Here is a 26,620-nt window from a genome sequence, read left to right as displayed (position 1 = left end):
CTTGGCTTTTCTTCCCAGATCTGCTTCTGATATGATTTTATTCCTAGAAATACCAGCCTCAGGAATGATGATAACCTGAATCGCATCAGCTACCAGTTTGGAGATGGGTTAAGGAGGCAAAATCTCCCAAACAGTTTGCAGTTTGGTTCTGGAATGTTACTTGCCTATCTGCTCACCATAGCCATTCATTTCATTTTTAACGTCTGTCATAAATATAAAGGGAAGGGTAAACCCCTTTGAAATCCCTCCTGGCCAGGGGAAAGCTCCTCTCACCTGTAAAGGGTTAAGAAGCTAAAGGTAACCTCGCTGGCACCTGACCAAAATGACCAATGAGGAGACAAGATACTTTCAAAAGCTGGGAGGAGGGAGAGAAACAAAGGGTCTGTGTCTGTCTGTAGTCGTCTTGGCCAGGGACAGAACAGGAATGGAGTCTTAGAACTTTTAGTAAGTAATCTAGCTAGGTATGTGTTAGATTATGATTTCTTTAAATGGCTGAGAAAAGAATTGTGCTGAATAGAATAACTATTTCTGTCTGTGTATCTTTTTTGTAACTTAAGGTTTTGCCTAGAGGGGTTCTCTATGTTTTTGAATCTAATTACCCTGTAAGATATCTACCATCCTGATTTTACAGGGGGGATTTCTTTATTTCTATTTACTTCTATTTTTTATTAAAAGTCTTCTTGTAAAACACTGAATGCTTTTTCATTGTTCTCAGATCCAAGGGTTTGGGTCTGTGGTCACCTATGCAAATTGGTGAGGCTTTTTATCCAACATTTCCCAGGAAAGGGGGGGTGCAAGTGTTGGGAGGATTGTTCAGTGTTCTTAAGATCCAAGGGTCTGGATCTGTAGTCACCTAAGCAAATTGGTGAGGCTTTTTACCAAACCTTGTCCAGGAAGTGGGGTGCAAGGTTTTGGGAAATATTTTGGGGGGAAGGACGCGTCCAAACAGCTCTTCCCCAGTAACCAGTATTAGTTTGGTGGTGGTAGCGGCCAGTCCAAGGTGTAATATTTTGTACCTTGGGGAAGTTTTGACCTAAGCTGGTAAAGATAAGCTTAGGGGGTTTTTCATGCAGGTCCCCACATCTGTACCCTAGAGTTCAGAGTGGGGGAGGAACCGTGACAACGTCTTTTTCAGATTCGTCAGACACCATATTATTATCATTTGTTATTTTTATTATGGTAGCACCCAGAGGCCTCAACTGAGATCAGGACCCTATTGTACTAGTTCACGTGTGCCCCCGTAGTAGAAGACAGTCCCTGGTCCAAAGAATTTATAATCTAAATAGACTAAGGAGGAGGAAATAGTAGTATTGTTATCCCCATTTTACGGATGAGGAACTGAGGCACAGATTAACTAAGAATTGTTTCCAGGTTTCCTGTTCCAAGTGCAGTGCTTTAATTTCAAGATAATCTTTCCTCTTTGCTATGATGATGTTTCCTAGGTAGTCAGATGGAGGTGCAGAAACTACTTCTCATTCAAATTTTATAGCTAAAGAGGTTGCCTAATTTATTGTACTCCTGGTTAGCCCAGCTCTTCACCTCCCCCTATAACACTTACTTTCTAAACCCTTGTCAGCAATTACTCTGAGATATTCACAAGCGTAATTCTCTTCAAAGATACTGGTTAAATGCCAAAATTGAGATCAGATACTTGAGTGCATCTTGAGAGCAGTAATAATACTTAGAGTGCCAGGAGCGTGCTGTACATGACATGGAAGAAGACACAAAGGGATAAATGCATTAGACAGAACAATACTTAAAGTTGAACCTATGGCTTATTACAGCAGAGACCCAATTCTATTTTCAGTTTGAATATAAGGGTGCAACTCCAATTCTGGGCTCTGTCTTAAGCAGCTGGGACTGAATAGATGACTGCAGCTCTCACCTTGGCTAGGAGAGGAAACTAGTGAGTTAGAGGTGATCACTTGTTGTTCTGGGTCCCTCTTGCCATCATACATGCTCTCTCTAATTGTTCCTCTCTCCATGCTTTAAGTGCTTCACAGCAGGGAGAGGAAGATGTAACCTCAGTTCCTGTCCCCAAAACTGGCCTTCTAACCAGACCACAGAGGTACAGCAAGTCATGACAGAAGTGGATTTTAACAGGGTAAACTTGAGACAGATGGAGATGGCCTGCAAAGATGCCAGATGGGAGAAGCAGAGCTGCCATCCATATCCCAGAGACAGACACTAAAGGGAGGAAGAAAGCGTATTGTCTAGGTCCCCCCACGACACATGGATGAGCAAACAGGCCATAGAGCCGAGAGTGTGACAAAAGGTAAGGCGGTGCCAATGTTTTTTGTGGTGATGCTTGTGCTACCTGACGAGTCTTCAACAGGACCCACAGAAGTGCCTGCAAATATTACACTGTGTATTTGAGTAGATCCCAAACTCTGAAATTTGGGGGTTCTCCTTGCTACCATGTAATGTGTATCTTCACAATGCAGAGGTATGTACTGTGCGCTTCTGATATATTTCTTGCCACTATTATTGTGATAAATCAACATTACATACTGAGATGACATTGCGTATTGCATGTTGGATCTAATGGAGTTTTGGCCTGGTAGGAGAGATGGATTAGCCTGAAAACTGGGTCAGTTCTGAGGTCCTGATAATTTGAGACATTTGTATTAATAAAAACCTAAAATTCACTAGGATGCATAAACAACTCTCCAGTGCCTGGCTCTTATGTGGCGTATTGTTCCTGTGTAAATGGTACAAATGTTGCTGACCATGATCTGTGCTATTTTACAGTAATTATTTCACCATCTTCAATTTGCTGGTGTATCAGAACATGCTGTATACAGTGCTAGTGTTGATGCTATGTAAATAATAGGAATTATCAGCTAAAGCATGTGTTGAAGTTCTATAAATTGCAGGAATATTGGAAAGTACCCATGCAGTTTTGTGGAAACCAGGGCAATCCTCCAAATACTGCCACAAGACTCTACGCCATTACAACATATGTACTCGTTTACTCATATAAGGAATGATAGCTGAATAAAGGAGGACATGGTAAGTTACAGACTTATTATAGATGGGGGAGATTTTTAAAAGTAGCAAAGGTATTTAGGACCACAAGTCACATCAAAAGTTAACGGGACTTGTGCTTCAAAATCCCTTTTGTGCTTTTGGAAAATCTCCCTCTGTTTTAAACATGACACTTCAGAGATATTCATAAAGTGCATTTAATCCTTCCACGTGTGATCTCAAGCATCCAGGCTTCTGCCTAAGTGCTTTCCTTGATACTCAACATCAAGTTTGTCAACACAAGGCTGAAATCTGTTCCGTGCGGCAGAGGGCACAGGGGCTCTGAGTTTATAACAGTCTCTATTCCTTACTCTGAGTTCTGAGCCCATTCTAACTCTTATTACAGTTCATGGAAGTCTTTACCTTATTGTCCTGGAACTACATGAAGAACTTATGTCCACATTGCATCAGTGTATGGCCCAATGGTTGCAAGATAGAAATATGTTTACAATAATTTTCTTTTGGGTCTCTGATTTATAACATTAGAACATCATTAAGGTCCTGATGCTGCAATTGGCCTGGCATGGGCAGACCCTGGGTCAGCATAGGAAGGGCCTAAATCACATTAATGATGGGGAAATTAAGGAGCAAGCCAACAAAAGATGGGGCTGCCTGCATGAATGGTACTTAAAGTGAACAAGTGTGCCGTAATTGGGTACTGAGTAAACATCAGGCAGTTAGTTCAAAACCTGCTTACGTATCAGTGTTGAGCCTAGTATGTGTATGGTCACTGAGGATGGGTGTCCTTTTATTTCCTTGGTGCAGAACGTAATTCCCATTCATATCAGCGTTAACATTAATGGGAAGTACACGCACATGTTAAGGAGAAAACAGACCCACCATTATCTAACACATTCAGTTATGATTTGGTTGATACCGTTGGTAGGTAATTCTGTATATTTTGTGGCATAATTTTCATAGCATGATTCTAGTGTGTTAATGTTTTACATAGTTCTAGGAGGGTGGGTTTTTTCAATGACGCTGTCAGAGCTTAACTATTGCATTGGCTACACTAAAGGTTAGATTGCATTTCAATAGCAATAAATAGATGAGAAGTTTGGTTGTCTAAAATGAGTATCTGTAGATTGGCTTACAACAGAAAGCAGAGGTAGAATATGATCCTTTCATTTAGAATGATACAAAACATTTTAGTAAGTGAAATTTTAACAGAAAATAAGATATCCAAAAAGAAAAGCCTGTGGCTGTTTTAACTGTTACTTCTATTATTTTTATATTCCCAACTAATTTTAATTTTAATAAAGTAAACACACTGTCCCTCTGACATTTTCCTCAGATGAACAATTTTTCAAGAGGATTATAGGGCTGAGTAGTCCGTTTTTGAGAGGTGGAGTATGGTTTAGTTGGTGGGCCTGCTGTGATTGGAATTGATTAATGGGTGTTGTGATAAGCATGGAAACAGATCAGTGGCAGCTTATCCTGCTTTCAGCTGTCACAGCTGTGCCTCTTCACTCTTCTTCTAGCCCTATAACACTCCCTGGCAGCCTTTAAAGTACCTCCTTCCCTGTGGAATTTCTGCAAATCATTTACTCAGATGCCAAGATACCACAGAAGCAGCTGGTTCTGAGAAAAATTTGTTCAGGCTTACATATTTGTTGTGGATAAGAATATTACTTAGGAGAATCTCTTCCTATAGAAATAGAAAACATGAAGTGTCATACCCTTCAGAGCAGGTCAAACTATATTTCTAGTGGGCTGATGCACTCCTAGTCCAACAATTTTCAACCTTGCCACACTGTGAGTTTACTAGCAAGTTGACTAAATAATGTCACTGTTCCTGCTTGACAGGCACTGTAAAAAATCACTGAAAGTTAATTTTATTGTTAATGGCTTGATAGAAATAACATTACAACCTTATTAAATCCTTCTAGTTGCCATTTCTGAAGCAATGTTCAGTAAGTTTTATAACTTCTTCACAACTTGACATTTTGAAGGTAGTGGGACAATATTTGCTTGATTTATTTGTTGTGAACATTGGCCAGTAAAACCATCATATAAGTTCCGGTAGATGGCTAAGTTTATTGTGGCGTACGAAAAGGCAGAATTAGGTGAGTGAGAGCTACAAATCAGGGTAAGGACCTGAGTCTGCAATATGCAGATGCTTATCTTTACTCATGTGAGTAGTCCCATTGACTTCACTGGGACTACTTAGGTGACTAAAGCATGCATAAGTGTTTGCAGGAATGGGGCCTAAGAGTCTCAGTGAGCCTTTCTTATTGGCCTTATTGGCCTCAAAAAGGATTGAGGAGCATGAATAAAATATGTAACTGAATAAGCATCAAATATGAGAGTAATTGTAGCATTGTTCTGTATTCGTTACACTTCAGCCTTGTTAGTATTTACATAGTAAATAATAAATAGTTTGCAGGTGAAATACTTGGGAGTGATGCAATAATTTGATTTAATATTTTAAATTGCTGAGCTCTTGTGATCCTTCCCTTGTGGATTCAAATTTACCAAGAAATGCACACTTTTTAAACAGGAATGCTTTTGCAGAAATCTGGGTAGGTTAAAATTTGATTTAAAAGCAAATGATGCAAAATAAAAAGGCATTAATTTTTGAATGAATGGATTTTGATATTCAGTCTGTAACTAATTTATCTACTCAGAGTTTGGGATAGTCATGTATATGAGTACATATAAGGGACTTCTTGCAAATCTATTTATTTAAGAGATATTTGGTAATTTTCCATTGCATGTGCGTGTTCTGGTTGTACTTGGATTGGCTGTTTATAAATGACCAACACACATTCAGTGGAAAACTATTTCTCCAACAAACAAATACATTTTGTTAACTTTTTCATTTTAAAAAAATTACTGAGAGGAGCATATTTAAGGATCTTTTGTTTTAAATTCATACTATTTATTTATTCTGCAATTTTACCGTGTGTTAGCTATATCTTGTAATGCCTCGTGTCATACAAAAGCAAACAAAGTCATGTTACATTAATGACTTGTCTGAGATCATATGACTGACTGGCTATAATTCCATGCCCCTTTGCTATAAAAAACATGACCCTGAATCTTAAACAGCTTTTGAATAAAAGCACCTAAAATTATGATATGGTAACAAAGTTCACGGTATTTATAAATTTGCTATTTCAGTTATTTTCATTTACTGGTTTGAACTTCAATTGTCATTTGATTTTTACCTGATATTTTTAATACATGTTTAAAGTCGCACACAGTTTTTTTTTCCGGAGTTTACACATGATTAAAATAGCAGACAGAATTATTTTTCCTAGCTTAAATATAAACAACAGCAAAAACTTATTTTACTGTAAAAGGAATTAAATATTTGTAAAGAATTGCTTAATTTGTTAGGTACTCGATTTCAGGTCCATTCAGGAACACCTTGTTTGTACGACAACCTAGTGTTGCTAAAGAATGTGTTAAATGAAGATTTTAGTCAAAATGTGACACAAGTGATAGAGTGAATTTGATCAAATGTTATTCACATGAAATGTGAATGTGTGGTTTTCTACATTTTGATCCCTTGATGGGGGACAGGTTCTTTATGGCTTCAGCATGCACTTTTGTCCTTCCTGTGATTTCTTATTTCAGGCTTGATAGAGAAAGCCTCCACTGTTGTATCATTTCCTTCAGTGCTAACAACTTTTATTCTCTTCAACAAGTGTTTACAGAAAAGTGTTGATGCTTATTAATCTGTTTCTTGTCTTACAAATGTGCTTATGCATGATTTGTGGTAAAATTGGCATTTCTGACAGCTCTCAATGTAATCTGCACAGCACTACAAGATTGTTACATTGAGCAGATGTGGCTTGGAGTTGTTATTCTTTGTAATTACCATCATTAAGTGAAAGCATGTGTCAATCAACTTTGTACTTTAAACATACCAATCATTTGCAAGAATCTTGCATCTGTATTTCAAATATAAATATAAAATATTCTGTTGGTTTTAATTTTAATGTGATATTGTATTAAACATACAAATACTCGAAAGAATGCTACAGTAACAAATCAACAGGTTCAATAAAAGGCCTCATTTTGGGGTCATTTGATCATTATTATTATTATTATTTATTTATTATATACACATGTCCTGCCTTTGCTGCAATAGAAGTGGGTATTTGCATCTAATTTTAACTGCTGTTGTTTACTCTCTGCTACATATCCTCAAATTTACTGTGTTTCTCCAACTATAGAATTTGACTGCTCATTTTTTTTCAGGGTCCTCTCAATGAGTCTCTCACCCAATATCTTCTAGAATTTTTTTTCAAAGTCTGATGGGGGCGGGGGGAGGGAGAAGTAGTAGTATCCGTAGATTAAGATACTGTATTTTGGGCACTAATGCCTAATTCATTACCATTGCTCAGTGCCCTATCTCAGCTTTTTAGGTGCGATCTTTCTCCCACTGAACTCACTAGGAAAGCCTTGTTTGTAAGCCGGATCAAGGCATGAAACTACAATTTGAGTGGCTGAAAGCAAACATCTCTCTTATGATGACACAACAAATGACATTAAAGGTTTGATTTAAAACTCCTTTGCTTTTGTGAGTTTGATTTTCTCTTGTCCTTTGCCCTTACCACATTCTACCTACTATATGTATGGCAAGGGCCTGAGGTCAGTACATCATGCTATCCACCATGAGCCTTATCCTGTGCTGAGCACCTTCAGCTCAGGACCAAGCACGATCAAGTTGTGCATGAGCAACCATACCTAGTTTAACATGAAGTGGGATGGTGCTAAATTTGTAAGGGACACTTTAGCCTGTAGGTTTCTAATAGAGTAGTTATTCTGCATTTGTATTTTAATGATATCACTCAAAATACTGATTTCATTAATGTGTGTTCCATATACTGCAAGGTATAAAATAACATAACACATTACATAACATCTTACAGCGGAGTATGTAACCCATTATAGAAGCTTAATTTTATTATTTATTTGTTGAAAGGTTATCCTGTTGCAGAAAGAAAGAAGACCAATACTGTACTAAGGCAAACAGCTTTTCTTTCATCTCAGAGAGAGATATCAATAACCTTTCAATAGAGACAGAATATACTGTGGCTCTGCAAAGGAGGATATATCCATAGATAAAAGGTATCCTACAGTGAATGGTCCATATTAGGCTGAAATTCAAGGGATACAATAGCTAAGCCAAAGAAGTTTAGTCACTGGAGAATTGTGGACAAAATATTCTGTATGAATAGATTTTTAAGGTCATAAGAGACCATTATGATCAGCCAGTCTGACTTTCTGCTTAACACAGGCCATAGCTTCTGCTTGAATTAGAACATATCTTTTTATAAAGACATCTAATTTTGATTTAAAGACTTCAAGTGAGAGAGAACCTTACTAAGGGATGGTGGTTCTAGTGATTAACTCCCCTTACAGTTAAAACTTTGAATTTTATTTCCAGTTTGAATTGGTCTAGCTTCAACTTTTGCTCCTTAGATCTTGTTATGCCTTTATCTGATAAGTTAAAGAGCCCTCTATTATCAGCCCTTCTCTGCTTTATCTGTATCTGTCTTATTACCACTGTTGAACATTGTGTAACTACTGTCTTGGGTCCTTCAGTGAATAATGTTACGTATGTTTAGCCATTAGGAGTCTGGAGCTTCATCTGAACACTGATTGTTCATTGGATATTGATATTCTAAATCTTAGGGAGTGAAGAGCCAGGGCCGTTGCAGCTGAAATCATTGACTAGGAAGTCCATTCAGAATTCGAAAGCTAGAATGAGGCACATTGGAAGAACAAATGCTTAAGAGCTAGCAAATGGCTATTTGGTTTCTCAAGGAAAATACTCTGAGAAAGAAAACCTGCCCTTCACCCAATCTACTGGCACAAACTCTCTAAGAAGCAAACTCAGAAAACCCCAGAGCTGACCTAGGTACTAGCCTACATGAAAGTACTGATGCATGTGGCTGCAGGCTTCCTGATTTGGTGGACATAGAAATGTATGTGCTAGCCACAGCTAGCCCTCCTTCTGGTGGAGAAAGCCTTGAAAATAAATTGAACAATAGATTCTGAATTATTTTTACTGGGATGCATGAAAGCCATGTCCAAATGTCACTTGATCTTCATTCCGGATCAGTTTGTGGCTGTGGGGGAGCAATGGTAGTAGGGCTGTGGAGTGCTTTCGGCCTGCTACTGGCTGATGAGCCACGTCTGCTTAGCAGACACTGTGATCTCTGATCCCTAGGATGGGCATTGTAACAGAGGTGAGCACGGACTGAGTACAAGGCTCCTGTGTCTTAATTCTGGCTCTAACCTCCTCCGTGACTTGAATCAATTTAACCTTGCTGCCTTAATTTCCTAATCTGTGAATGCAGTTAATACTTATCTGCCTCACTCGGGGGTTATGACAGTGTTTGAAAAGTGCCTTAGAAGTGCTGAAATTCACCAAAATGCACATTACAATTTTGGTGACGTGGGACCTAGCAACCCTAATGTCTCTGGCTTATTTGGATAACTGTCCGTTGCACAAGCTATTTTTCAACTCTGCACAGACCCCAACATGAACAGCTAGGCGCCCTTTCTTCTGCAGCAAAGGACAGTGAGGGGAGGTGGTAGTAGGAATTAAATTTGGCTGTACCCCAATGAATTATCTTCCTAAACCATCCCCAAATTCTATGGCCAGCTCATCACACAGTGCAGAATCATGGTGCAGAATAAATGGTTATGTTGATAAGTGATTTTTTTTCCCCACCGGCCCACCCAAAAGTCCTAACACGAGCACCAAATACTGCCTTCGTGCCAAATGGATATCTGAAGACTTTAGCTCCTAGATATTAAGTTGTATCTAATGAGCGAATGGCACATCCTTAAGGCAATGGTGCACATTAGGGACATTCACATTTTTAAACTGAAGCTGCTTTGGGTAATGGGAGAGCAGAAGAGAGTCTCATACCCCCAACACTACTACAGTTTGTACTCAAAGGACCAAATCCTGCCTGGGTTCACTTTTAGAGGTATGCCAGGGCTGAATTTGGTCTTGTTTCAAATTAATTTAAATCAAATTTAGTGAAAATTTTCCTTCATTCTTGAACTCAGACCATCTTCTGGTTGCATTTTAAGTCCTTGTAAGCAAGCTTCTTTAATGGAAATGCTGGTGACTCTTTAACCATAGAGGAAACAGTACAATAGCTGGTGTAAGTGGGGAAAGGACCCCTGCCCCCCCCACCCAAATTGGGATATGGAGATGTCCAATTTGTAGAATCAGTGTGTCACTTCATTTGATACTTTAAAATTTTCCAGCATCAGAATCTAATGTGGATGAAGTACAGCAAGGAAAAATTTCGTTCCTAAGTTGCTTTATAAAGTGCCATAGAAACTGGAGTCTGAAAACACCTATTGAGCTAGATTTTCTAAGCAGGATACACCTGTTGGGCCTACAAAACATTAAAAAACAAAAATCACTTAGATGTGTGGAAAGGTTCTTGCCCATGCAGCTCGGGTACTTGGGCTCACTGCTGTTTATTTATTAGTATTGTAGTCGTGCTTAGGAAGCCAAGTCAAGGGCCAGGACTCCATTGTGCTAGGTGCACAGATCAAAAAAACTTATCCCTGCTCCAAAGCGCTTATAAGCTAAGTACCAGTTGGGCATGCAGAAATGCCTGTTTCGACATTTGCATTTTTGTAGAGGCCTGCTTTGAGAAGTTAGCCCATTTGTCTATCTTACCCATTCCAAGGAGGCTAGTTTCAGATGTTTTTAACTAGTCCAGTTTTAAGTGACATAGAAATGGGTTTCCAGTCTGTAAGAGATTACATTGCCTCTGTGGTCAAAGTAGGGAGGGGTGTGATTGAATAGGGTTGGGCACCAGTCCTGTAGTTGCAAGACCTGGATTCTATTCCTGGCACTTGCATTGACTTGTTCTGTTCTATTAAGGTTTCAGAGTAACAGCCGTGTTAGTCTGTATTCGCAAAAAGAAAAGGAGTACTTGTGGAACCTTAGAGACTAACCAATTTATTTGAGCATAAGCGTTCGTGAGCTACAGCTCACTTCATCGGATGCATACTGTGGAAAATACAGAAGATGTTCTTATACATACAAACCATGAAAAAATCGGTGTTTACCACTACAAAAGGTTTTCTCTCCCCCCACCCCACTCTCCTGCTGGTAATAGCTTATCTAAAGTGATCACTCTCCTTACAATGTGTATGATAATCAAGGTGGGCCATTTCCAGCACAAATCCAGGGTTTAACAAGAACGTTTGAGGAACTGGGGAGGGGGGGGGTAGGAAAAAACAAGGGGAAATAGGTTACCTTGCATAATGGCTTAGCCACTCCCAGTCTCTATGCAAGCCTAAGTTAATTGTATCCAATTTGCAAATGATTTCCAATTCAACAGTCTCTCGCTGGAGTCTGGTTTTGAAGTTTTTCTGTTGTAATATCGCAACTTTCATGTCTGTAATCACATGACCAGAGAGATTGAAGTGTTCTCCGACTGGTTTATGAATGTTATAATTCTTGACATCTGATTTGTGTCCATTTATTCTTTTACGTAGAGACTGTCCAGTTTGACCAATGTACGTGGCAGAGGGGCATTGCTGGCACATGATGGCATATATCACATTGGTACATGTGCAGGTGAACGAGCCTCTGATAGTGTGGCTGATGTTATTAGGCCCTGTGATGGTGTCCCCTGAATAGATATGTGGGCACAGTTGGCAACGGGCTTTGTTGCAAGGATAGGTTCCTGGGTTAGTGGTTCTGTTGTGTGGTATGTGGTTGCTGGTGAGTATTTGCTTCAGGTTGGGGGGCTGTCTGTAAGCAAGGACTGACCTGTCTCCCAAGATCTGTGAGAGTGTTGGGTCATCCTTCAGGATAGGTTGTAGATCCTTAATAATGCATTGGAGGGGTTTTCGTTGGGGGCTGAAGGTGACGGCTAGTGGCGTTCTGTTATTTTCTTTGTTAGGCCTGTCCTGTAGTAGGTGGCTTCTGGGAACTCTTCTGGCTCTATCAATCTGTTTCTTCCGCAGGTGGGTATTGTAATTGTAAGAATGCTTGATAGAGATCTTGTAGGTGTTTGCCTCTGTCTGAGGGGTTGGAGCAAATACGATTGTATCGCAGAGTTGGCTGTAGACAATGGATCGTGTGGTGTGGTCAGGGTGAAAACTGGAGGCATGTAGGTAGGAATAGCGGTCAGTAGGTTTCCGGTATAGGGTGGTGTTTATGTGACCATCGTTTATTAGCACTGTAGTGTCCAGGAAGTGGATCTCTTGTGTGGACTGGACCAGGCTGAGGTTGATGGTGGCATGGAAATTGTTGAAATCATGGTGGAATTCCTCAAGGGCTTCTTTTCCATGGGTCCAGATGATGAAGATGTCATCAATATAGCGCAAGTAGAGTAGGGGCGTTAGGGGACAAGAGTTGAGGAAGTGTTGTTCTAAGTCAGCCATAAAAATGTAGGCATACTGTGGGGCGATGCGGGTACCCATAGCAGTGCCGCTGATTTGAAGGTATACATTGTCCCCAAATGTAAAATAGTTATGGGTAAGGACAAAGTCACAAAGTTCAGCCACCAGGTTAGCCGTGACATTACCGGGGATAGTGTTCTTGACGGCTTGTAGTCCATCTTTGTGTGGAATGTTGGTGTAGAGGGCTTCTACATCCATAGTGGCCAGGATGGTGTTATCAGGAAGATCACCGATGGATTGTAGTTTCCTCAGGAAGTCAGTGGTGTCTCGAAGGTAGCTGGGAGTGCTGGTAGTGTAGGGCCTGAGGAGGGAGTCTACATAGCCAGACAATCCTGCTGTCAGGGTGCCAATGCCTGAGATGATGGGGCACCCAGGATTTCCAGGTTTATGGATCTTGGGTAGTAGATAGAATATCCCAGCTCAAGGTTCCAGGGGTGTGTCTGTGCAGATTTGATCTTGTGCTTTTTCAGGGAGTTTCTTGAGCAAATGCTGTAGTTTCTTTTGGTAACTCTCAGTGGGATCAGAGGGTAATGGTTTGTAGAAAGTGGTGTTGGAGAGCTGCCGAGCAGCCTCTTGTTCATATTCCGACCTATTCACGATGACAGCACCTCCTTTGTCAGCCTTTTTGATTATGATGTCAGAGTTGTTTCTGAGGCTGTGGATGGCATTGTGTTCTGCACGGCTGAGGTTGTGGGGCAAGTGATGCCGCTTTTCCACAATTTCAGCCCGTGCACGTCGGCGGAAGCACTCTATGTAGAAGTCCAGTCTGCTGCCTCGACCTTCAGGAGGAGTCCACCTAGAATCCTTCTTTTTGTAGTGTTGGTAGGGAGGTCTCTGTGGATTAGTATATTGTTCAGAAGTGTGTTGGAAATATTCCTTGAGTCGGAGACTTCGAAAATAGGATGCTAGGTCACCACAGAACTGTATGTTCGTGGGGGTGGAGGGGCAGAAGGAGAGGCCCCGAGATAGGACAGCTGCTTCTGCAAATCATTTCAATCATGCTGTGCCTCAGTTTTCCCATATGTAAGATGTGAATAATAAGTTATCCATCTTTCTGTCAAGTTCACTGAGGAGGTTGTGAAGGCTAGGACTATAACAGGATTTAAAACAGAACTGGATAAATTCATGGAGGTTAAGTCCATTAAGGGCTATTAGCCAGGATGGGTAAGGAATGGTGTTCCTAGCCTGTTTGTCAGAGGGTGGAGATGGATGGCAGGAGAGAGATGTCTTGATCATTCCCTGTTAGGTTCACTCCCTCTGGGGCACCTGGCATTGGCCACTGTCGGCAGACAGGATACTGGGCTGGATGGACCTTTGGTCTGACCCAGTATGGCCATTCTTATGTTCTTATGTTATGTTCTTTGATCTACAGTTGAAAAGTGCTATTTAAATTTCAAGTGCCTATTTATTGATTTATTTATTACTCTCCAGTAAGGAAATCTCATTTAACTTTCAAAAGTTTCTAGACCTGTACTATTCCAGATCAGTAAGCTTTTTTTAAATTTATTTTAGCAGGAAGATAACTTTTTAAAAATTTTGGGGGGTTTGAATATTTTTTAAATGAGTTTTTGTAAACTCTTTTGTTGGATTAGTTTGTTTTTTAGAGCAGCTACAATAAATACCCTATAAACAAAGCCCCGATTCTGCAATGAACAGCACGTGGGCAAGGAGCTGTGCCAACATGGAGCTATCCCTGATGCCAATACGGCTCCAGGCAGGCCCAGCTGTCCACCCACATGTAATCAATTTTAGTTTTGGGGCCTTAAAACAATTCAACATCTGGCCTCTTGTAAGAGAGATGGTAACTTCATGTTAGTCATTTCTAGTCAGTGCTTTCTAGCAAGAGACACTGAGTCCTCTGTCTGCATTATTTGAACTTTATAAAAGTTGCTGAATGCAAATGAAAATGATGCTTAGCTTTGAGCAGTGGTACCTTACAAGTAAATTGTTTATTTTTTGTTTTGATGGTGTATGTGTTCTCAGAAGTTAGTTTACTTTGTTTTAGACTCTGCTTTATATTTGGATGTCTTGCTTTTTAAAACTGTTATTAAAAATGAAAAAATATTGAACAGATATTTTTCCTCTGAAGTAACCCTATTTTCAAATTGATGAATCTGAAAGATCGACAGAAGAAAAGAAATTGAGTTACATGTTAATACAGCAGGTGACTTATTCACTACAAGTTTTAATATACGATATTAAAAAATTTTAATGTTAGAGACTTTATGACAACATTAAAGAACATGCTATTTCCTAAAATGACTGAAATAAAATACTAAATTTATTTTCATGTAGAAGAAGGCAGGTAAATTGTTACACATTTGGTTACTGAGTCCCTTTCGAAGTAGAAGCAGCAGCATGGAAAAGCCTTTTCTTTTTACAGGTGTTACAAAAATTAAAAGACATACAAACCTATATTGTTTGTGGTTGCTTAAATCAAGCAGAGGGCCAGTTTCAGAGACACTGAAAACAAGGTTGGCTTTTAGTTCATAAGAAGTGATGTAACACAAAGCTTAATTTGACAATGATTTATAATGGTTAAACTTTGTAAATTGCCTTGAGATATAGAAAGGACGTGTATCATTAAGTGGGCTTGACAAGTTAGAACTCATGGGAGTGAGTTCAGAAGGGAAAAAGAGACACATACTCCACCCTTGAGTTTGCATAGACCAGAGGAATCCACACTGATTATTTCCAATTTTCCTGGGAAAGAGTCCTAATAGATTCCATAGTGAAGGTTTTGGTTTCATGTGCTTCTCCTCATTTTGCATTCATGGTATTACTTCCGGAAAGCAAGTGAAAATATTGTTTTCAAAGACCTCATACAGAAGCTTTTTTTAATATATATAAATACCCAATTAGGGTAATTTATTGAACTCCTCTACCTCCACTGTAAGTGATTTTAAAAAGAATTAGTTGTGGACTTTTTGTTTTGTTTTGTTTTTATTTTGCTTTTCAAAAATATTTGGGAGTCCCCAAGGTTAGCAACTCTTCAGCTTTGCTGCATAAGAAAATGGTGCCATTTAACTTCTTTTCAATAAAACACACAGGTAATTGACAGATTGAAAGGAAATGATTTACTCTGCTCCCCTCCCCAAATATGTACATTTCTTGGGTTCTACTCCAGTGTAAGAAAAAGCTGCTAGTAAAAGATGTTGCTGTTCTCTAGTCTTTGTTGTATTCAAAGATAGAATGATGTGTGGAATCACTTTTTCTCATACACATTTTGTTTATTCTATTTTTAATGTATAACCACAGACAAATTTAGCTACAACCAGATAGGACTGTTGTGTGCCCCTAAAAGGGGTGTGCTTGAAATGTGTGGACCAGACAAGTGTTTATGGTGTAAAAATCAACACAGTGGGGCATTTTCTCCTCCTGAGGTGCATATATAACTGCCATTAACATTAATGAGAATTATGGAAATGTAGCTAAAGAAGGCTATAGCCCAATGTATATACTGCATACAGGATATTAACATCCCAGAGGACCTATGCACATTCCTCTACACATTAGAGTCCAGAGATACACAAAAGACTATCCAGGACCATGACACTTCTTTTGTTAAATCTGAGAGAACTCTGCTTTGACTGTAATTAGAGCCTTTTGACAAGCCAGTCTTTATGCCCTTGTTGCAGTAGGTTAGATGCTTGTTGATAGGAGTACATGTAATCAGCAGTAGTTGCTAAACATGAATTGAAAGTTTAAAAAAAAAATTTCTGATGTGATGTTTTACCTTCTATGTTAAATTTAATATTAGCAAGTATTTTAACTTTGGGGTGGAATTTTTTTTTGTTTTTCCGGGATCTGAATTTTGGCCTCATTTTGCTTATACGCTGAAATTATCTTCAGAAAATCAATTGAGTGCTCTGAATTCTTTATTTAGTATCTATCACTTAGACAGCTACTTGGTTTAAGATATATTCCAAAACGTGAAGGAAGTATTTTAGCTGGAGATAATGATACTTGACAATATCTGTGCTGCAGGAGGAGATGAAATCACTATATTTAGAAAATAATATTTTTGCTACATATTCAGGTTAAGTGTGTGCACATCCTGGTAGCTGGAACATCTGTTTCTATAGCTTGTTGTTCCTCTTGGCTGCTTTTCAATTGGATTTCCTCAAGCAGGTCCAAAGCTTGTCACCTTAGCCAGGGTCTGTTAACTATCACCACTGGCCCCACATTAAGTAGGAGGTTCAGGGCTAAGCTAATAACTCTCCTGCCTTTCTGACTGATCACAGTGATTCTCACTGTGGATACTTATCATGCTGGGCTCCTTTGGGAGGATTATCTTCTTTGTCTATACTTCTGGGTGGAATTGTTTTTGTTTTCCCTCATTCCTAGGGTTACATATGAAAATATTGAGAGCATTATTGCTTTTATGAAGCAGCTGTTTGATTGTTGTCCATTGTTTTTCCCATCACGAGGATCTAAAATAACACTGTATTTTACATCTACATTGCTTATTTCTTTTTATCCTGGGCACAGGTATAGCTGCTTATTCTGAGAGGAGAGACTGTAACCAGAAGCACATTGCAGGGTGGCATCATGAGCAGTCCTTCGTAACTCTCATTTCATAGAAACCCTGACTCCAATTTCATGGTAAGTTTACAGGTGAACTGACTTTGATGGTCTTGGCTTAAGTAGACAATGGCACACGTTATTTTATTAAGTCTTGCATAATTTGGCGGGCTTGACTTTGTCAATGCTCCCTGTTTCACTAGTTAACAGAGCTCAAATCTGAAGGCTGAGGGAGAAAAACTGATGCATGAAGAAATGGAGACTTTTCACCAATGCATGAAGGAAGACTATGAATCAGGCGCCCTGGTCCTTCCAAGCTATAGGGCTGATCCAAAGCCCTTTGAAGTCAATGGAACAACTCCATTGGAACAGGTCCAAAGCGAACAGGTTACTCTTGTCATTCCCCAAGTGACTTCTCAGAAGCCGCTCTTGCCACTCTTGCAGCACTGCTCTGTGGAGTGACCAACCAGTGGTGCTGGTTAGTCCATGCGTCTTCTAGAGCAGATGCGCATCATCAGGAAAGAACAAAACACATGAGGAACAAATCTTATGTAGTTCCCCTCTGTTGTGTTTATTTTTTTAAGACTTATCTGTGTGTTTGGTCATATAAGTTGGGGCAAAGACCTGTCCTTTTTCTTTTTTTAATGTGTTTGCAAAATGCTATGCACACCTATAGCAACAGAGAAATAATAAATCTGACATTCACCCAGACAAGCAGACTATGTCAATTAGCGAGTTTTCAAACAGAATAAACAAAGACTTTCTTAAAAAAAAAAAAAAAAAAAATCCCAGATCCCACAAAACTTCTTTCTGCTTAAAGATTATAACAAGTTAGAAACAAAAGAGCTAATTAGTGTTGTGATCTGTCAAGGCAATTTGTTGACTATATTACTCCTTTTGGTAACTCTCTGCCTTCTGTTAATTTACAATGTTAATTATATCCCTCCATCTTATGAGTCTGATAGAGAAGTAGTTCTGCCAAAGGGGTTGAAGTGTACTGTGCATCGGCCTGCAGCAGATTATAACCTGTGCTTGAAGGTAGTGATAAACTGAGTGTGCTATCTCACTGTTACCATCTTCAAGGGGGAGGAGATTCTGTGTCTGAGCAGGGCAAATGAAACAGGCTTTCTAGTCAACCTTCAGAGTGAAGTGGAAAATATCCTAATGTGAAATTGGTCCAGAGAAGATTGGGTGTATGAGGGAAGAAATTTGGGAGACATTAATTTGATGAGGAGTACTTGTGGCACCTTAGAGACTAACCAATTTATTTGAGCATGAGCTTTCGTGAGCTACAGCTCACTTCATCGGATGCATTCAGTGGAAAATACAGTGAGGAGATTTATATACACAGAGAACATGAAAAAATGGGTGTTTATCATGCTCACTGTAAGGAGAGTGATCACTTAAGATGAGCTATTACCAGCAGGAGAGTGGGGGGGGGAGGGGAGAAAACCCTTTGTAGTGATAATCAAGGTGGGCCATTTCCAGCTGTTAACAAGAACGTCTGAGGAACATTGGGGGGGGGGGAGGGAAATAAACAAGGGGAAATAGTACTTTGTGTAATGACTCAACCACTCCCAGTCTCTATTCAAGCCTAAGTTAATTGTATCCAATTTGCAAATGAATTCCAATTCAGCGGTCTCTCCTTGGAGTCTGTTTCTGAAGTCTTTTTTGTTGAAGAATAGCCACTTTTAAGTCAGAAATTGAGTGACCAGAGAGATTGAAGTGTTCTCCGACTGGTTTTTGAATGTTATAATTCTTGACATCTGATTTGTGTCCATTTATTCTTTTACGTAGAGACTGTCCAGTTTGACCAATGTACACGGCAGAGGGGCATTGCTGGCACATGATGGCATATATCACATTGGTAGATGTGCAGGTTAATGAGCCTCTGATAGTGTGGCTGATGTGATTAGGCCCTGTGATTTTGTCCCCTGAATAGATATTCACAGTTGGCAACGGGCTTTGTTGCAAGGATAGGTTCCTGGAAGCCCGTTTGAAATGAACATTTTGACATTTTCAGAACTTTTACCTAGTTTTCTTCAAAAATGAAATTCTGGACAAATCTACCCAATTTCACAACATGTTCAGATTTTAATGGAACTGCATATTCCAATGGAATTTGTTTCAGTTGAAGTTTCTCCAGCCAGAATGTTACAATTGCAGTCAGTGTCTCTGAACATATTTGGTGTTTCATTGCGCTAAAGGCTTTAATAAGACATGGTCCTGGCCCCAATCCTGCAACTGCTTAACCATATGTGTAACTTCCCACATGGGAGTAGCCCCGTTGACTTCAATTGGAGATGAAACAGCATCTTCCACATGTTTGTACAGCCCTTGGCACAATGGAACTACTTCCTTGAGTAATGTTGCTCACAGACTTAAGTATTTACAGGACTGGGGCCTAAGAAATGCAGTAGTGCCCATGAGAGTCTACAGAAGCACTTTTCTCCCCCTCTTCTTTCAGTTTTACTCTCCTAACATGTTACTTTGGGATAAGGCCCTAAATGTAACCCAAAACTCAGTATAAACAATGACACTGAAACGTGGCAGCAAAGTGGATAGCGCTAGGGCTCAATCCTGCCTGTTGCTGAGTGCCTCCTATCTCTCTCTCTCCAATAGGCCAATCACTGTGGTGCCTCAGCACTGAGGAATTTTGTGCTCTGAGGGCTTCTGTAAGATTTAAAGCTGGGAGCATTACCATCTCCTAAGTGACAATTACAGCCTTGGACCAAGAAGCCAACCCTGCTCACTTCCCTCAACTCCCATTGGCTTCAATAAGAGGCAAAGTTGCTTGGCACCTTGCAGGATTGTTTCCCTGGTGCACAGCTATGGGGAGAATGGAAATTTTGGCCAAGGACTCTGGGGCAAACCCAGCTCTGAACAGAATACCATGGGATCTTTAATGTATATGCAAAGGAGATACGCCCATAGTATTTTGAGGATTTCTCTGAGAGCCACCCATAGAAAACTCAGTTTGTCTGTCTTGGGGAAAACAAAGAGCTGAGGAGACCCTCCTGGGGTTTGACCTCTGGCCCTTGGGCAGGCACTCCCAACCTGTAGGGCACACCTGCTTCTCTGTGCCATCCCAAGCCCTGTGTCCTCTCCCTTCCACTACATGGTGCTACGTGGCATAGCTCCCTGAACACTCTATGGCTATTGCTGGGAAGGAGAGGGACAAAAGGCTGTACAGCAGCTTGCCAGAAGCTGGGAATGGGCAACGGGATGGATCACTTGATCATTACCTGTTCTGTTCATTTGCTCTGAGGCACCTGGCATTGGCCACTGCTGGAAGACAAGATGCTGGGCTAGATGGACCTTTGGTCTGACCCAATATGGCCATTGTTATGTTCCTATGTTATGTAACAGCTATGCTTCTAAAAGGGAAGCTGCAGGAGAGAAGAGCATCCCCATTGGAGTGGGGCAATATTGATGGGGATAACAGCCAAATTCTGAGTGGGAGGAGTGGCCCGACAAATAAATGTCTCTGAAGTGGGGGAGATACAGCAGGGGGCAATAGTAGACTGCCAGGACAGCACGGGACATGGACAGTGAGAGAAGGGGCGGGAATAATGGAGAGAAGAGTGCTCAGGGGAAGAGGCTATTGGAGAGAAAGCAAGAATAGAATATGGAGAGCAACATTTAAGAAATGAGACAGGTAAAAAGAAAAATGAGAAGGGGAGGGGGGGAAAGCTGTGAAAAAATGGGCAAAATACCCCCAGCATGTGAGACATGGCAACTGTGTTAGTGCAGCCCAGCTGCTGCTATGTAATATGGCACAAGTGGAGAGTGGGAGCTGTTGTTCTAAGGAGCCAGATTCTAGTGCTGACTGAAACAAAGTAGAATTTAAGGGGCAGGGGGTGGGTAAGAGGGAAATCCTATTTAATTTTTTCCTTTAAATTAGAAGACTAAAAATGAAGAAATATTGTGCAGAGTATTAAAAAGTTGCAACCCATATCAGAAAAGAAATCAAGTTCTATTTTAACTCTTTCTGAGCCTGTTCTGAATCCTTTTGAATCAGGATAACAATCTATTTGGATCGGGCACTGCACAGAAATAGAATTTTTTTTTTTCCTTTTAGAAACTTGCTGGAGAGTTGGGGCCAAACTCAGACTTGGTGCAATGGGTGCATCTCCATTTAAATCACTGGGATTTCACCATCTAATATTGGGTTTGGATTTGGATGTTTGAGGCTGGGAAGCTTGTATTTCTTTTGCATCCTCTTAGGTGATCTATGGACTTAAAATAAATCTAGTTTAGTGGGCTAGATAGTACATTTAAAAACTAATAATAATGAAAACTAAGTGAATGGAATATGCTCTTACTGATGCTATTTCCTTTGTGCAATTGTTTGTCTTTTAATTTAAACATACAAAATACTGAAAATATGTTCAGAATAAAATACTAGGTTTATTTGTACCTACTCTATAGATGTCTATGCATTTGTGTCTCTGATCATGTAGAGGAAAGAAAGGAAGGGGAATAGGGATGAAAAGAAAAGAGAGAGCAAGAAAAGTTATTAATAGGTCTGTAATGGTATGAAGTTTATTCTAGGGGTGAGGTAAAACTTAATGGTTCATAAATAGCAAATTCATTATGTTTTTAATACTCAGGTTATATTAACACCATATAACATCTTTATGGTACCATTAGTACCGTTTAATCCCAACCTCAATTTGGAAATAAATATTTCCAAATCTTTTTCATGGAACAATTGGCCAAATAAATTTGAAAAAAAAATTATTTGATTAGTGCATGGTTGGTTAGATCATAAACAGACTTATAAATGTTTTATGTCAGCTGTTACACAGAGTTCTTAAATGTTAACAAATTAATTTATTTTAAAGGCCATATCAAGGTGAAAACACCCAGGGCCCTAGGCAGCAGGACAATACATCACACAGCCATTTCTCATTCAGTCACAGTAATGGCAGAGGATATGTTAAGACATAAAACGTGATATGGTTTGTTAAATATTCATTTATAATTTGCATTCATTATTAAATCATGTGTTAGAACTAATCTTTAATCTTAAATACATAATATGTCGTAAAGCTTATTTGAAAACATAACTATAAATATTTAATGTTGTTCGTGTTGCTTTTTAAAGGTTGACTAGAATACACCAAAATACTTGTTTGTTAATGCTATTTAATTATTCCAAAGAGATTTGATCTGCATTGATGTTGATTTCAATAATTCATTTCCGCCTTTAGGTCAATATAAAATAAATACCTGTTTGGGGAGACAACCTACTGTATGATTAATGGTAATTTAGCTCCCCAAACACTCCATAGCAATACTGTCACTCACTGCAGTACACTGAGAAGGCTTCAGACAATATTTCCAAGGCTCATTTCATACTGGTCTGTAATAGTTTGCATGATGACAACAAGCAAGCATGCTTTTCTAAACATATTGTTGTGGATGTTGGAGGTTTTCAGTTTAAATTATTAAAACTGTGCTGTTGAGATGGGATGGATTACAAAGTCATTTTCACTATTAGGAAGTACACCTGTGTAACCTAATACTTGCTGAGGTCTCTTAGAACTGCTATTCAATTTGTTTTTTGTAAACTAAAAAGTAAAGGCTGCATGAGAAAACTGAATGTGACAGAGCAGTGATTTGTATTATAGGAGACTGGGAGCTACCCAATGATCCATGTAAAAACAGTTCATTAAAATGTTTATGTGCTTGGCTGGTTAATGCAAAGAAAGCTTTACTGCAGTCTTATAAAACCTTGGTAACTTCAGGTTGAAGTCAAATCAATGCATTCGTAATCATTCAGAGACATGCTCAATCTGGGGTAAGAATTTTTGAGAAAGGTACAAGAGACCGTGCATCATCTTTGCTTTGTGTCATTTTTCTTTTTCCAAATTAAAATGTGCATGAGTATTTTCTTTCTCACAAATAGCTGTTTTCAGCTCTTCACCAGAGCTTCAAATTCTGATGAACAAGCCCCCAAGCTAGCTGTTGTTTGTCCAATAGGTTGATCCCAAAGAGTGACTTGAAAGTCACATCAATGAGCTGTTGAACCAGTTGAAAGTATCATACCTGCTTTTGGCAAAGGAGCTGCTAAAACCATAAGATAACCTCAGCACTATCCTACAATTTATTTATTGCGATGAGAGGTTCAAATCCAACAGGGAAAAGGCAACAATAGCACAGCATGGTTACATTCTGCCAAAATAAGCTAAACAGATACTGCAGCAATCCATCCTGGATTACAAAGGCACCAGCCATGCAAAAATGTCAAATGCCCAGTTCCAGAATGGATCATATTAACTCTACTGCCCAAGTTACAGTACACAAACAAAAAGTCAGTCCTGGGATTTCAAGTACAATAGTAAGAGAGTTTCCTAGCTTGCAATCAAAACAATTCTGGTGAGGGAAGGTGGGGGTCTGATTTCAGTGCTGGCCCCCAAAATTTGACACTTAAGCTGATTTTTACAATTTGCGATCATTTGCTCTGCAGCACGAGCTGAAATTGAGGTTGCATGAAATAGAGGAAATAGGACATCCTCTTTCAAATACCTCAGCAGAAAAGCAGTAAAATTGAAACTTATCAGTAATCTCCAAGGCATTTGGCATAATAAGTGAGAAAAGAGACCACTAAAAAGGTCTTTGGTCAGAAAAAACATAGTTTCTAACTGGCTGCCATCTCTCCTCATCATTTTGAAGAACATGAACTACCAATTTCCCTATAAGATGAAGGGGATGTAAAGAAGTGCTTTAGCATCCTATACATTATCTCATTTTATGATTACAAATAGAGCACTTATGTGTATTGACCCGTATCTCATACCAGCCATCAGTAGCCAGATCCAGACTTATCCCATTGTTCCAGCATTGGATTAGGCCCTAAAGTGAGATCAGGACCAAATTTATCTAATGTGATCACTTGATTGTGACATTTTTGTTATTGGCACTTGTATGTATGCATGGGCAAGGCTTGAATATCTGAGAGAATGGGAGATAACAGTGGAGTATCTTGGAGCACCAACTGAGCAAATGTCAATACTTTTTCATAAGTGTGGGCTGAGGGAACTCTCTCTATTGAATTTAATTGTCTCCTCTTTACTTGCAAGCTTAAAAAAAAAACAGTTTGCTCCCCATATGGGTTTCCCCAACTTTCAGCTATAATTGTTAAGTTTAAATGACCCTCAGTTCTGCAGCATATCAACTTGATGTGTATAATTGATAACCAAACATTTTTTACAGCCTGTTAAATGGTGAGGCTAAAATATAATATATATAATGTTGATTAAAGTGCTTTTGTAAAAAGGGGTCAGAGACATTAGCTAGTTAAAAGAAAGTGTGAGCTCTGTTGTTGTACTTTTAACCTGTATGCTTTTAGTTTCCATAATTGATACCACATGTCCACTCTAAGCACTTCTTGTCAAGTTTCAGACTGCAAATGTTAAATACATTTGGAATACAACACACTTATGGTGAGGACACTGTGCAGAGTGCTCAGCAATGTAGATTGCTGGTATTATAATAGTGACTATGAAAAAATAATTTAAATGACCATAGTAATTTGTAATTGTATGGTAAAATATAAAAATTTTAGGTGTAAAACAGTGCAGAGTAACAGCAAATCTGAAATGGATTAAAACAGACATTCAAATGATAATTGCCATGTAATTTTATTTTGGTTATAATTTGTGGTGTTATTTTTATAACTGACATGATACATAATATGTTTTTCAGGGTTCTGTGATAGCGAACCAACAAATGGAATCTGTCACAAAGTATTTGCAACTCCCCTTAGTGAAGAAAGTTGTAATGTTGTTAAAGTACAAGCACAGACTGAAAAATTTTCAGCATATACATTGATGAAATATTTTCCGAACAATGTAATGACTACAGACATCTGCAGTATAACAACTTCTTTTGCCGTCTTCTAAAAAAATATCCTTTTGTTCTCATAACTAGTGGATGCAGTGCTCAAGGATTTTTTCAGTAAATCTTTTTTTAATATGCTGAAAGCTGCTAAAGACTCATTTAAAAAAAAAATCTATACAACTCATACAACATGGGCTCTAACAGTGCCAGCCTCCCCATGGTGCCCTGTCAAGGTAACTCAGCCCTAAACTAGAGGGACCAACTAAAATATTAGTTTAGCCATTGGTCTTTCTGGGTCCAGTTAAGAAGGATGATTACTGTGATGTGTACACATGTCTGTTGGGAACTGGACATAAACCAACAAATTATTTAATGTAGACTACGGAAGAGCCATCAGATTAGTAACAACTTTCAGTCACTGCCAGTCTGGACTGAATTTGAAATAGTGGTATGGGGTGAAAAGGTCCATATTTCATTTTAACAATTCCTTGATGCATCCAGTTCCTCTGTTAGACCACTCGAGTCAGTATCCCAAACAGAAAAGCTTTAAGACCTTGAATACAAGGATAAGAGTTTACTAGTTAGTATAGCAGCATCATTGTGTTGGGTCGCTAAAAATACATTGTTTCTTAGAACATATCTTTCCTTTAAAATTGCACATTTGCATAAGATTTTTTTTAATTTTTAATTCTTTGGAGAAATACTGATTCAAGTTATATTTCCATGTACCTATACAATTTTGAGTACAGATTTCTTTTATTTCCATATATAAATTGTTGTAAACAGGATTAGAATATTTTTGGTGAGAGGAGTTTTGTGATTAGTATGACTGGTTGGCCATTTTTTAATTGATAAAGTCATCTAACAAAAATATATACCCTGGACCTAATATCCCATATTTAGATAGTCAATACTAGATTAGGACTATTGATTTAAAACTTTAACAGGAAAGATTTAAGTTCACTTTTGTAATGCTAGGTAACCTATTTTCCATGTAGAGGAAATTAAAATTCTGATTACTTAATGTGGTTCCAGTGTTTTCTCCCCATATCTGCATCTTTAACACAGTATGGAAAACAATTTTTATAGATAAACAGATGTAATTCAAAATAAAACATTCACTATTCACCTATTAATTACTATATAGAGAGTGCCATAGGTGTGCCTGGCACTTTACAGATGTATAAAAAGGAAAAATTAGATAAATAACCCAGTAAATAATTCCCCTTATGGTAAGAATATGGCAGGAAGTCTGACAACAGTAAATGATAGGTAGTGAATACTTCTCTTGGAGGGGTGTCTTTTTTATTATTATTTTTTTAATTTCACAGAAAACTGATCATGTAGGTCCCAGATCACTTTTCTCCTTTGTTTATTCTGTGTTATTTTGGCACTCTCACTCACTGGAAATTAGCTGTGATTCTGTCTGAATAATTTTCATCTCAGAAGCTTATTAACTCAGAAATGTTTGAGAGAAATTTTATTTAAGAATGCACAACAACGCTGAAGTTAGAAATGGTTTGTCTTTTTTTTCTCTTCACGACTAGCCCATGTCTATTCTCTATGAAATTGATGTCAAAAAAGTATTATATATTTTCAGTGGGAAATAGAAGGCTGCCCTCTACTATCCTTGTCAGGACGTCGTATCCCTTTAATCATACTTTTCATTTCAGTACATTGAAATTTCCGTTACCAAGGACAACATCATAAATAAAAGTGTTTGAGAAATTTTTACCTGCAGCTTCCTAACTTTGTGCATTAAGCATGAGACTAGCAGAGAGGTGGTCAAATGTGAAAATTTATAATCATTTATTAC

The 26,620-nt window shown here is 38.8% G+C and overlaps 1 protein-coding gene across 1 annotated transcript in view; it reads left to right on the top strand.

Annotated features, from left to right (window-relative positions):
• The window catches only part of KIF14 (kinesin family member 14), a 106,986-nt gene extending 81,954 nt beyond the window's left edge, over positions 1-25,032 (top strand). The window contains exons 29-30 of the mRNA XM_073356780.1: positions 16,924-17,037; positions 24,670-25,032. Coding sequence (XP_073212881.1) covers positions 16,924-17,015 — 92 coding nt within the window. The 3' untranslated portion in view covers positions 17,016-17,037; positions 24,670-25,032. The remainder of the gene's footprint in view (positions 1-16,923; positions 17,038-24,669) is intronic.
• Positions 25,033-26,620: the final 1,588 nt, after the last annotated feature.

This window comes from Lepidochelys kempii, chromosome 8, assembly GCF_965140265.1.
Source record: "Lepidochelys kempii isolate rLepKem1 chromosome 8, rLepKem1.hap2, whole genome shotgun sequence".
NCBI classification, from domain to species: domain Eukaryota; kingdom Metazoa; phylum Chordata; order Testudines; family Cheloniidae; genus Lepidochelys; species Lepidochelys kempii.
This window is presented reverse-complemented; position numbering and strand designations above follow the sequence as displayed.